Source organism: Rhagoletis pomonella, unplaced genomic scaffold (assembly GCF_013731165.1).
Source record: "Rhagoletis pomonella isolate Grant_MI unplaced genomic scaffold, Rhpom_1.0 Rhpom_scaffold_00003, whole genome shotgun sequence".
Taxonomy (NCBI): Eukaryota; Metazoa; Arthropoda; class Insecta; order Diptera; family Tephritidae; genus Rhagoletis; species Rhagoletis pomonella.
In genome coordinates, this window is record NW_023458557.1 from 34,224,701 (window position 1) to 34,237,281 (window position 12,581).

Consider the following 12,581-nt stretch of genomic DNA (forward strand, 5'->3'; position numbering starts at 1 on the left):
CTTAGTGAGGGTTATAATCCTTAAGCGCGGCCGAAGGGCGCCTAGGCAGAAAGGTGTTCTTTGCAAAAGGTGTTCAGCCCCTCTTCTTCAGCAACACAGAAAGGAGAATTCTACTTAGGGCCGGTTGCTCAAAGCCTGGTTGACACTAATCATCGGTTACATCGTTATCGACGTTTTCGACTCGATGCATATAACACGGTGTCGGTAACGTCGATAAAGATGCTTAACCAGGGATTAGTGTCAACCAGGCTTGCAGCAACTGGCCCTTAGTGAGGGTTATAATTCCTAAGCGCGGCCGAAGGCCGCCTACGCAGAAAGGTGTTCTCTGCAAAAGATGTTCAGCCTCTTTTCTTCGGCAACACAGAAAAGGAGAAATCGCTTAATAACCAACGTGGGTTGGGTTATATTCCACTTAAAACTTCTCAGTTTTTTCCCCTATTTTCAAACGGTTCCGTAGGGGTCTGCGGGAGGCGCCTAATGGCGGGTTGGGCTTTTTATAAAGTGGGAACTGTCCTCTTTCTAATGGGAGGGGTTTAGGGGGCCACGCTCCTTCCCCTCCGCCCGCCACTCTTAAAACGGTGGGCTAACAACTAAACATTTCCCGAAAATTTCAGTCTGTCTGTATGTTTGTACGCGTATCACTCGAAAACTAATGGATGGCATCGAATTTAATTTTCACCGATGTATCGCTAGAGGTCTAATTTACAATATAGGAGAAAAAATTAGAGAGTTCCCACCTGTTTGAAATTTTCAGTTTAATTAAATTGATACTATAAAGTAAATATTGCAGTGTGGCTGTCAAAAGAAAGAGGTTTACAAAGGCTTACAGCTAAAACTATTTTTAAGGCTGCCACCTCTTTGAAAACTTTTATTTAATTTAATTCATAACATAAACTAAATATTGCAATATTGGCATCAAACTAAAGAGGTTAGGAAATTTTACTACCGAAGATATTTTTAGGGGGACTGCCGCCTGTTTGGAAAATTGTATTAATTTATATTGGTAAAATAAATGAAGTATGCGGATATTAAACTAAAGAGGTTTAGGAAGCTTACTTTCGAAAATATTTTTAAAGCGGGTTGCCACCTATTTAGAACATTTAATTTAATTAAATTGATAAGATAAGCTAAATTTTGCCATATGGGTATCAAACGAAAGTATTTGAGAATAATAAAATTGTAACAGGCCGATGTCTGTACATTATAGATAATAAAGAAAAATTAATGTGGGGGTCTTTATTAGAGCAACATATATGTTTGCACGCGCATCCCTCGAAAAATAATGCCCTAACATACCTTATTTATACCTACGTAAAAACCGCATTAACAAAAAAACCGACTTGATTCAACACATATGTCTTTCTAACGTTTATTCCTCAGTCTTTATAGCGCACTTGATTAAACCGCGTTGAAAAGTAAACAAACTCCGTTAGTTTTACCGACAATTATTTAATAATAAATTTAAACGGTGGACCGAAATGGAAGCGAACAGTAATACAAATTTATTATAATACTAAATACTATTAAAAACGGGCTGTATAAAGATAAAATAGCCAATTGTGATTTCGCGTTAAATGAATTGTTCATTTTTTTATGGTTCGCATACGTTGGGTGGTGAGTGCAGGCGGAATGACAAAAAGGGAGCACTGTGGCTAGTCATGTCGACTGGGGGGGGTTCACGCCTTACTACTGTTCCCTGCGATATAGCAGAGAAAAGTCATGCCTGTCAAACATCTTCACTTCCGGCATGGCCGGAAGTATCGGACGGACACATAACAAAAATTCAAAAAAAAAACAGTTACAAAAAAAGCTGAAAAAGAACGTTAAATTAAATATTTAAAATAAAATTAAATTTAAGGAAATGAACAACCACAAAAACCTAAGGCCGAATATAAGGGCTCCACCGATGTTGTTGTGACGCCCGGTGCTGGCCCACCTCGCCATGGCTACTGGCGTGCCCTAATTTCAGTAGCCCCACAGTTAAAATTCCTATATGCATTCCTAACCCAGTAAAAACGTGAACATACCCATTTATATTAGGGGTCTTCATCAAAAGTGATAAACTCTTGATAAACTTGATAAAGTGATAAGTTTATCATTTTGATAAATGAACTGTCAAACTTTGTATGGAAATCTATTTAACCAAAGTTTATCACTTTCTCAAACGACTTTGGTGGATAAATGTATAAATTTCAGCCAAATTCAAGCCTTACAGGTTGCCAGGTAGTCGCTTTTGCTACGAACACATAAAAGCAAATGAACACAACTTACGAGGTAAGAATGAAACGTAACTAGCCATATATGTAAGTTAAATAATAAATAGTTTTATGCAATTATTTACGAAGGTGCATTCATGAAAGAAGACGGATAAACTGATAAATTTAAGCAATTTATCCCTTTATCGCTTTAGATGAAGACCCCTATTATAAGTTTATTGACAAAAATTCATTTTTCTTACGACTAAATTAATCCTATTTCTTACATCTATTTCCTTGCTGCTGGTGTGTTGTTGTTAATAGGCAGTGTGGCCGCCTTTAATTTCGACGCCTTGTTGTTGTTGTTAGGCGGTCGCTGCTGTTGTGGCCGCCTTGTTCTTGTTGTTAGGCGGTGAGGCCGCCTTTAATTTCTCCGCCTTGTTGTTCTTGTTAGGCGGTCGCTGCTGTTGGGGACGCCTTGTTGTTGTCGTTGTTAGGCGTTCGCTGCTGTTGTGGCCGCCTTGTTGTTGTTGTTAGGCGGTAGGTCGCCTTTAAGTTGGCCGCCTTTTTGTTGTTGTTAGGTGGTCGCTGCTGTTGTGGCTTCCGTGTTGTTTGTGTTAGGCGGTGTGGCCGCCTTTAATTTCGCCGTCTTAATGTTGTTGTAAGGTGGTCGATCGCCTTTAAGTTGGCCACCTTGTTGTTGTTGTTAGGCGGTCTCTGCTGTACCCGGGTGCTCACCTCGGTTGATGCCCACTCTCTGGCGGGTTGCTGTTGGTTAATGGTATATATTTAGTTAGTAAACAAACAATACAAGGTACTATAATATAAGGTATATATAAATTGTGATGTAATGAAAACCCACCTAGCTGCCTCTTCATATGCCATTTGGCTACTCCTGTAACGTCCGCGATTGATGGCACCCGGGGGGTGTTATTGGGAGGGGGGGAGGGGGGGGGGGGGGTTAAGAGCCAGATGTGTTTAGCTACCCTACAAGACGCGCTTGACAGAAACTCCAACACATTCACAACGAAAACTAACACATATGTAAAATTTTATATGCCAGTTTGGCCCTGTAGCGAATGACTGTCATTTGATCGATCAAGTGAGTGGAAATGCTGATAGAAGTAACGGTAGTTGGTTGCCATAGTATTCGCAAGATTCACTAGGGCTGCATTTTGTGCTCAACAAAAGTAGTTGTACCTGCCAAATAATGTCGAGTAGTGAGGTACTTTTATATAATTTGAACTTAATTAGTTTAAACGATAATTTTATCATTATTCGTCCACACTCATAGCAAAAGTAAGTAAAAATAAAAGTTTTTATCGTGGTATGACATTTTTTTTTTTATATATATAAAAGTAATAAATAAAACCATATTATAAAGTACTTGGTACTGAAGAAGGTCAAATGCGCACATCAACAGAAAAAAGAAAGACGCAAAACGAAAATATGCCCAAAACTCAAAGTGGTGTGGAAAAATGAAATAAGTTTTATAAAATATTTCATTTAAAATGAAGAAAAGAGCTTTTAATAACGCCATGAGCAAGAAAAAACTGATTTACGAATCCAATATTAAAAAATTCCATCGACATCGAAAGTTCTCTACCACTGCAGTCCTATGCGCTGTGGATTTAATAGAAACAAAATTAAAAGATCCAGAGTATGCTCAAGCCATGGTAATGAATTACACAGGCCAACAAAAATGGGCACCATTTTGTAACCTAAAATGTTAAAGCTGTTTTTGATAGACTTTTTCATGGTAATTACCAATCCGCAAGTAAAAAGTTTCCATCACGTCCAGATTTTGAGAAAAACGTGGCCAAATGTAACCGCTGTAACCGCTAAGCGATTTGGCCGAGTTCAGCAAAGCACGCCAGTCGTTTCTCTTCTGTGCCAACTGACGCCAATTGGAAACGCCAAGTTAAGCCAAGTCCTTCTCCACCTGACCTTTCCATCGCAGTGGGGGCCTCCCTCTTCCTCTGCTGACACCAGCGGGTTCCGAGTTGAATACTTTCAGAGCTGGAGCGTCGATGTCCATTCGAACGACATAGCCAAGCCAGCGGAGCCGCTGTATTTTCATTCGCTGCACTATGTCCATGTCGTTGTAAAGCTCATACAGCTCATCGTTCCATCGTCTGCGGTACTCGCCGTCGCCAATGCGTAAAGGCCCGTAAGTCTTCCGCAAAATCTTTCTCTCGAATACTCCAAGAGCCGCCTCATCGGATGTTGTCATTGTCCATGCTTCTGCGCCATATACCAGCACGGGCATGATTAGTGACTTATAGAGCGTGGTTTTCGTACGTCGAGAGAGGACTTTACTCCTGAATTGCCTACTCAGTCCAAAGATGCACTTGTTGGCAAGAGTCATTCTGCGTTTGATTTCAAAGTTGACATTATTATCGGTGTTAATGCTGGTTCCCAAGTAAACGAATTTCTCTACTTTCTCGAAATTGTAACTGTCAACAGTGACGTGGGTGCCAAGGCGCGAATGTGCTGACTGTTTGTTTGATGACAGGAGATACTTCGTCTTGTCCTCGCTTACCACCACTCATTCGCTTTGCTTCCTTATCCAACTTGGAAAAGGCAGAACAGACTTCGCGGTTTTTAATACCGATGATATCAATTTCATCGGCATAAGCCAGCAATTGCACGCTCTTGTAGTAAAATGTTCCTGAGCGGTTGAGTTCTGCAGCTCTTATTATCTTCTCCAACATCAGATTAAAGAAGTCACATGAAAGGGAGTCGCCCTGTCTGAAATTACGTTTGGTGACGAACGGCTCGGGGAGGTCTTTCCCAATTCTGACGGAGCTGGTGGTATTGCTCAACGTCATTTTACATAGCCGTATGAGTTTTGAGGGGATGCCAAATTCAGACATAGCGGCGTACAGGCAACTCCTTTTAGTGCTGTCAAAAGCAGCTTCAAAGTCGACAAATAGGTGGTGAGTGTCAATCCTTTTCTCGCGGGTCTTTTCCAAGATTTGACGTATTGTGAATACCTGGTCTTTGGTGGATTTTCGAGGTCTAAAGCCACACTGATAAGTCCCAATCAGTTCATTGACGGTGGGCTTCAGTCTTTCGCACAATACGCTCGATAAGACCTTGTAACCTATGCTTAGAAGGCTGATCTCGCGGTAGTTGGCGCGAATGACGGGGTCGCCTTTCTTGATGCATGCACCTTATCAACTCCTCGCCACCGTACTTGAATAGCGCAGCAGCTTTGTTGTTTTTCAGCCGCGTTATTGCTATCGACTCCGTCATCATCAAATGGGGGCTCGGCTTCTTCTGTATGCGTAAAAATTTTGAGATATTTAGTGGGGAAGTTTTAGAGTTGTGAAAGTGAAGTTTTTGTCGTTTATAACAGTTTTTTGGCAAGTTTTTTTTTACACCAAATCAAGCTACTAGATAGTAAGACCAGAGTATTTTTTAAAAGTTTTGACTGAACTGGTTCCAAAAACTATACTTAATAAACTTTCAAATTCACATCTTTAACTTAAATTTTCTGTGCAAATGTAAGAATGCTACTTCTTAAAAAACTGCTTTGCGTCTAAAAACAATGAAAACTGTGATTTCCGGAGAAAAAAGCGTACTGTTTGAAAATTTAAGGAGAAATCAACGTTTTTTTTCATATTTATATCCACCAGGCAGAAGCACAATAATAGCCGGTTTCTCCAGTAATTTAAATGGAAATTGGTTTTGTTTTCTGTCAATTGACTGCTCAATTGTCACTTAAATTGCTTTCGTGAAATTGGCTGTAAGTGCCATTAAAACATATTAAATTGCCCACTGGCTTATAGGCAATTTTGACGACTTTGCACATTAGGTCAATGGTTCATTTGGCTGTGCGAAAGTCCAATTTCGTAAACGCAGTTTTACATTATTGTTTGATGCCATTCTGTAGAAAATACTCCAAAATAACAGAAACTTTACTTTGTTTTTGTAAAATAAAAATCACCGTTAGACAGCAATCAAACAAAGTTACACTTTCAAAACGTTATTGACACGTCGCACAGTGGTCCAATCTGCTCTATTAGGGTAATTTAATTATTATATTAAGAACTAAGATAGATATCGGGATGAAATTTCGCACAAATTATGTCTGAATGACTAACAACTTCTGCTCATAAAATGGGCCAGATCGAATGGCGACCACGCCTACCAACCATATAATTAAAAACTCGCTAAATATTTCGTCAATTTCTGGTACATTTTTTAAGCACTTGCGCACGGTTATAGATACCTGCATACCTAAAACTTTTTTAGAAAGTCCGTTATGTATATACTGTATTGACGCCGGATCCGAATCAGCCACCTAATATATGTATAAAATAAAAAAAAAAAACTGCTAAAAAGTCAGATCAAGCTTAACAACTTTTAGGGCCGTTTCAGTTGCTCTTGCTCTATATTTACTTATGTTGCATTGTCAACCTTTTTAATTATATGACGAATGTAGTGAAGTTTCACTCTACGGAATAAAAAATTTATTTTTACCGGTAAGATAAGAAAACCAAAACACTTTAAAGTGAGGAACAATTTATCTGCCCTGTTAGTAAAGGCAACTTTACTGCTTACATTAGAAAATGGCCCTCAGTAAGTAAACGATACTGATGCTTTGATAAATTCGTGTGATGTGCATTCGACCGGACCTACCTATGGTTATGTATTTCGACCCGCAGAATTCGAATTTGAAGTCAGTTTGGCCAATATACCTCCTAAATTTCGATAAAACTTAAAAAAAAAACCGTAAAAATAGTGAAAATCGGCAATAAAAAACGGTTTTTTGAAGTTTTCTCGAAATCTAGGAGGTATATTGGCCAAACTGAATTCAAATTCGGATTCTGCGGGTCGAAATACATAACCATAGGTAGGTCCGGTCAAATGCACATCACACTAATTTTTTTTGAGTGCCGGTGTTATTAGTGCGAGAGCTTCTTCAGGCGAAATACCTTTAGGACTCTTCTTTGCCAATATGACCTTCTTAATAGCAGTACCTCTTTCTGGAGAAGCACTTAAAAGCTCATTAAGTAGCGTAGCTGAAGATCTCATTTTTCGTTCAGTAGCCAAAAAGAAATACATCTGGTTCGATAACTTTCGAATGCTCATTAGCTTTCTTCATTTTAACTTTTTGGCAATAATCTTCAAAACTTTTAGCTGGCCTACCAGCAGAAAATGTCGGCTTGCCAAACTTAGAATTAACAAATTGTGACAAGTCTATTTCAAATTCGAGCCAATCTTTATTTGCAGTAACAAACCGCTCTCTTTTTCGGAAAACTTTTGTCCACTTTAGGTCCAAATTCTGAATTAACTTCCCACGTATGATTTCAATTTAACAAATTTGATTATATGACTAGATCCTAAACTGATATTCCCTGGTACAAAATCCATTATTCCATCAAGTCTTTCATTTTTAGGGGTCGACAGCCAAAAATCAAAAACTTCCTGTCTTGAAATTTTAGGAGTCATTTTGAAAATTGGAAATAAATGTATGGGTGCCGCAGCTAACCGCAGAATTTTTTTGTGGATTCTATTAGTATATACATCAATTTAGAGAATAACTATAGTAAGTGATCTATATTCCGCCATATAAGAAAGATTTCTTCTACAAAACCAAAAAAATAATAATTTGGTACTAACCAAAAAGTTAAAACTTTATCAGCTCCAAAAAAATATGTTCGTCCATTTCTTTTACTTAAAACAACGACGGAGAAAGAAATGAAGTTAAAACAAAGTTTCTTTAAACAAGTTATTGAGCCTTAAAAATACTCAGTTTCCGTTGCACGCACAATTTCTTTTTCACTTATTGCTTACTATGACTTTTGGATACCGTTATGTTTATATGTAGCCAAATGTTTTTAAACAAAGTTGCATTTAGTCTTAAGTAGACAATATTCTTGCATATTTGATAAAAATTTTATTGAAAAATTACAAACAAAAAATTTAATTAAACTATCCAAGCTCTTCACATTGGACTACTGTGCGTCGTTTGCGCAACCGGTTTATTTCTTAAGTTTAAAGTGTATTTTTCATAAAGCTCGAATAATTAAAGAAACATTTTAATGGAAAACAAAAATATAAGTGAGAACCTATGTCCTAATTTAAAAAAAGTGACGTTTTATCATTTCTTTGCAAAATCAGCTGACTTATTTGCATAGCCTCAACAATTTTCTGATTTATTTCCAATTATGATTTAATGTAAGCTTTTACAATTTTGTTAACTTTCGGCAAACAATATGGAAATGGAAATGGATAAACTGGGATGTAACGAGTTGATCTTATTTTACGCAAGCCGCCGTTTTTAGCCGTTTTCAAGAAAAACAATTTTTTTTTTGGGCTATCATGCTAATACAAAAGCCGAGATGTTTGTAGTTTGGCTGATTGGATGTTCAAAGACAGAAAGGCTTTCTTCGGTTGTCAACCATGTTTAAAAACAAATTTGGTGCTGTTGATATTTGCGGAAGTTTCATGAAACTCTTAGAAGAAAAAAACGCTTATTTTTTGCAATTATTTATCAAACAAAGACGAAAAATTATGGAATTATCCCGTTTCTTACTGATGAAGTTGTTTTAGAAATCAAAGCCAACTGTGTCGACGAGCAGCCGGATTCTAACTTTCGCTATCGCTAAAATATGCTAAAATGCGAAAGCTAACATTTTATCCGAATTTTTGGCTATCCCCAAAAATTGCGGTTCTGTCCTCCCTTTCGTTAAAAATAACTTAGCCTAAATTGTAGTATTTTACCCGGCCGCAAGTGGCGCTGTACAACAACAGCAGCTGTAAAAATTTGCTTGCATTTTAATGGTGGTAAATAGTCAATTTCAATGGTGATAAATAGTGAAAATGGAAGTATGTGATAGCAAAAAAAAAGACCAGCCTCAATTTGGATTACATTTCATCTCCTGTAGCATAGCTATGTTACAAAGACACTCGCGCCGATTCGCAAAGACTATTGATGAGCAGCCTTCGCAAAGAGGCAAATCCTTGAGAGAATCTACGGATTGCAATTTCGAAATTTTTTGCTCAAGGTGAATAGAGCTTTGAACATTATTTTCGTAAATTAGTTTCAAAAACATTCTTTTCAGGAAGTTACCAGTGGTTTTAGTAAATGTGTTACAATGCATCATTTGCATTCTGAATATAAATAATATCGGTGGACAATGTGGGAAAAATCTTCAAGAGTACATATAAATGTAAATGCAATAACAATATAAATTATAGAAATAAAAAAATATGTGACATACATTGCAGAGAAGCGCAGCGAGCATGATCAAACTAAGCATATCCCACTCACCATCCATAATTTTTTCTGCTTAAATGCATTCAGTATCGTAGCTCCCTTGTGATGGAGCTCGTGGATTGTTAGACCATTTTTATGAAGAAATAATTTTTCACCTGTTAGCCTGTGTTTTTTGTATGTATACGGAGTTAAAAAGCTTTGGTTACAGATGTCGCACGGAAATCTTTCCCGATTCTCATTGTGACAGAGCTCATGATTTTTTAGGGCACATGACTCCTTAAATGTTTTTGCTGGCGAAGGTAAATTCAACAAAGATAGAAATTAGTCCACAAGTTAAAAGGAACGGAAATACTTACGGCAGGCCTGACAAAGAAAAGTTTTTGGTTCATGACGTTGCTTAAGTTTTTTTAATGAGCTTCTCTTCATTATTTTCCCACATTCTTCACACTTCACCGGCTCAGACCTGTCCTTGACTTTCTTTTTTGTTTTCACCTCGGATTTTACTTTGTTTGTTTTCTTTACGTTTTTAGGTCTTGTATGAGCAAGATTGAGTTGTTTACTTTTTTTCGATAAGACCAGCCCAGCTTCATTTAAGTTATTGCCGCTCTGCATATCCTTATCCGATTCAACTAGAAACTTTGTTGTTGTTGTAGTGTCAGTACTAAGTTTTTTTTTTTTTTTTTTTTTTGTTACTATATTTGTACAATAAATAAATATTCTACAAATACATTACGATTCGCAGCACTGGCGACGAAGGCCCTCAGCTGTCCTTTGCATCTTATTCGAATGAGATTATATGTGTCTTTGCATATTGCTTTATACTATTATGTGTTATATTCGTCTGAGCAGGTCTACCTCTTTGAGAAAATTATATATTAGTTGTACATTTCTATAGGTTGGGTTTTTGAGTAACTCGATGGGGTCGGCAGAGTTCAGGATGGCTTGTCGGGGTGTAGTGATTGTTGGACATCGTAAAATATGTGTTAGCGAAGATGCTTCCTCGCAGAATGGGCAATTTTCGATGGGGCTTCGTTGTAGTAAATAGGAGTGGGTAACAATTGTATGCCCAAGACGCAGGCGGGTGAAGGGTCTTAACGCACGTAGTGGTATATTTGGATCGTAGACCATCATCTTTCTGCATGGGTTGATTGCTGAGTAGTGATGGACGTACATTCCCCAATCGTCGATTAGTGACTTCAGTCTTAGCCTGGTAGCTTCAGCTCGAATGTCTTGCTTAGATACGGAGTCATACATAAGTGAGGGAGTGATGGCGATGTTCTTGGCTGCGGCATCAGCGTGTTCATTTCCCGAAATTCCAACATGCCCGGGGATCCACATAAGTCTTATTTTGTTAGGGCAGTGTAGTAGTATGTTGCGGATGTTAACTATTGCGTTTTGAGTGTTGGATGGTGATTCGACGGCGTTGATGCACGATTGACTGTCTGTTCAAATGACGAATTCGCCTTTATTCATCTTGGCATAGATGACTGCTTCGAGTACAGCGGTGGTTTCCGCCGTGAACACCGAGCAAATAGAATGAACTAAGTTTTTTATCAATATTTATTTCGTGTTCGATATCATTTGATGCAGATGTTTCATCATCATCCATAAAATGTTCATTCCATTCTGGTGATACTTTTATATCCTCTACGTGATCCTTGTAAACAAATAGAAAATAATTATTGTTTAATTATATCTAAATCGTATTTGATATAAAATATCTACAGTATCTGGCATCTTAGTTACTTCCATTAGCTCTTCATGTACTGGAACCCATTCAAAAGTGTTGGCTATACTTTCTATCTTCACTTTTTCCGTTTGTGTGCAACGTAATTCATTATCAGCCCTTCTCGCCTTTTCAATAAAATCATAAACGTCTTTAAGTTTTTGGGCACAATCAAGGCATAGATATTGCATCCGGGCATCATCGAGTTCATTTGGATCATCTTTCAAACTTAAATTAATTTGTGTACATTTACAAAAACACTCTTTGTATGATATATCCAAAGAGTCAACAGGCTGATACCAATCTAGCAGATGCACCCGATCTTCCGGCGACAAACAGGCACGGCATATATTTGATAAATCCATCTGAACTTTTCACCACTGCCGTATTGATAATTCAAGTCTTAGTCGGTAAAAAATAGTTTTGTAGAATGTGTGATTATATATTGGTAAGACAGAACAATTTGAAAATAGGGATGTCGAAAATATTTCGATATAAAAAATGGTACAATTTTAATGCTTTTAAAAGTCGATTGTCCGACAAATAGATTTCTTCGGTAGATATAGTGATGTTCCGATATCAGTGAAAACTATCTCCTGAAATTGAATCAAAATAAATTAAAATGTACTTTAATAAATTTAAGGAAAAATATTGTTATAAACTTACAAATTGGTCATAGGCAAAAGATTGTTTCTTTTGTTTACTTTTTACCGCTCTTCTTCTGCCATTGTTTACTATTCACGGTGCATTATCAAACGTCAAAATTACTGGCCTACTACTATTTCAAGCACAGAGAACGTATATTTATAGAGAAGGTCCAAGAACGGATCAGCGTGGAAACTGTCAAATACCAATAAAACTTGCGAAGCGCATTTTAAGAGCGGCAAGCCAGAGACAATCGAATTTTAACAGAGCCCAGCCAGAAGCAAAATAAATTTAACAGAAATTGTCTCATCAAAGCAAATGCATATTTTTCTTGTTAGAAATGAAATGCTGATGGCTTTTTACGTTTTTACCTCGCTTTTATTGTTCTTTAAATTGGTTAATTATTTAAAATAAATGCATGCATAGGTCGAAATATGTAATATGTACATATTGTGTACATGCATATGTATGCGAGAGATACAATTCTGTGAATCAAAAAAGTGAAAGTTATGCAAATATGTAGTATGCAATTGGCAAATTCATGGGTGATTTGCCGTCGGCATTTGAGTTGAAAAAAAAATCGACTTTTATTTTTTTACCGATTCATATGGTAGATGCTACGCTATTTTCAATGCAACAAACCGCAGTTTTCTAGCTGCCTTACCTTTTCCCCAAATTCACTTTAAAGATGGACACATTAACCAAAAAACGCAAATGCGCACTGTTTGGTGATTTGATGTCGGCATTAAAAGCGAAGAAAATCGGTTTTTATATTTTTAGCGAT

At 37.3% G+C, this 12,581-nt stretch overlaps 1 protein-coding gene across 4 annotated transcripts; it reads right to left on the reverse strand.

The window, feature by feature from the left end:
• Positions 1-2,122: 2,122 nt before the first annotated feature.
• On the reverse strand, positions 2,123-11,951 carry LOC118735164 (zinc finger protein 91-like). 4 transcript variants are annotated; one of them, XM_036464802.1, is made up of 6 exons: positions 11,819-11,951; positions 11,173-11,748; positions 10,968-11,083; positions 9,783-10,087; positions 9,481-9,716; positions 2,123-2,963 (listed from the first exon to the last, which is right to left on the reverse strand). In XM_036464802.1, the coding sequence occupies exons 2-6, from the start codon at positions 11,515-11,517 to the stop codon at positions 2,832-2,834; spliced, it is 1,134 nt and encodes a 377-aa protein (XP_036320695.1). In that variant the 5' UTR covers positions 11,518-11,748; positions 11,819-11,951; the 3' UTR covers positions 2,123-2,831. The 4 variants fall into 4 exon arrangements, with proteins under 4 accessions (XP_036320695.1, XP_036320694.1, XP_036320697.1 ...); XM_036464801.1 differs by having other exon boundaries at positions 11,152-11,748; positions 11,819-11,950; XM_036464804.1 differs by lacking the exon at positions 2,123-2,963 and adding an exon at positions 3,166-3,395 and having other exon boundaries at positions 9,431-9,716; positions 11,152-11,748; positions 11,819-11,949.
• Positions 11,952-12,581: the final 630 nt, after the last annotated feature.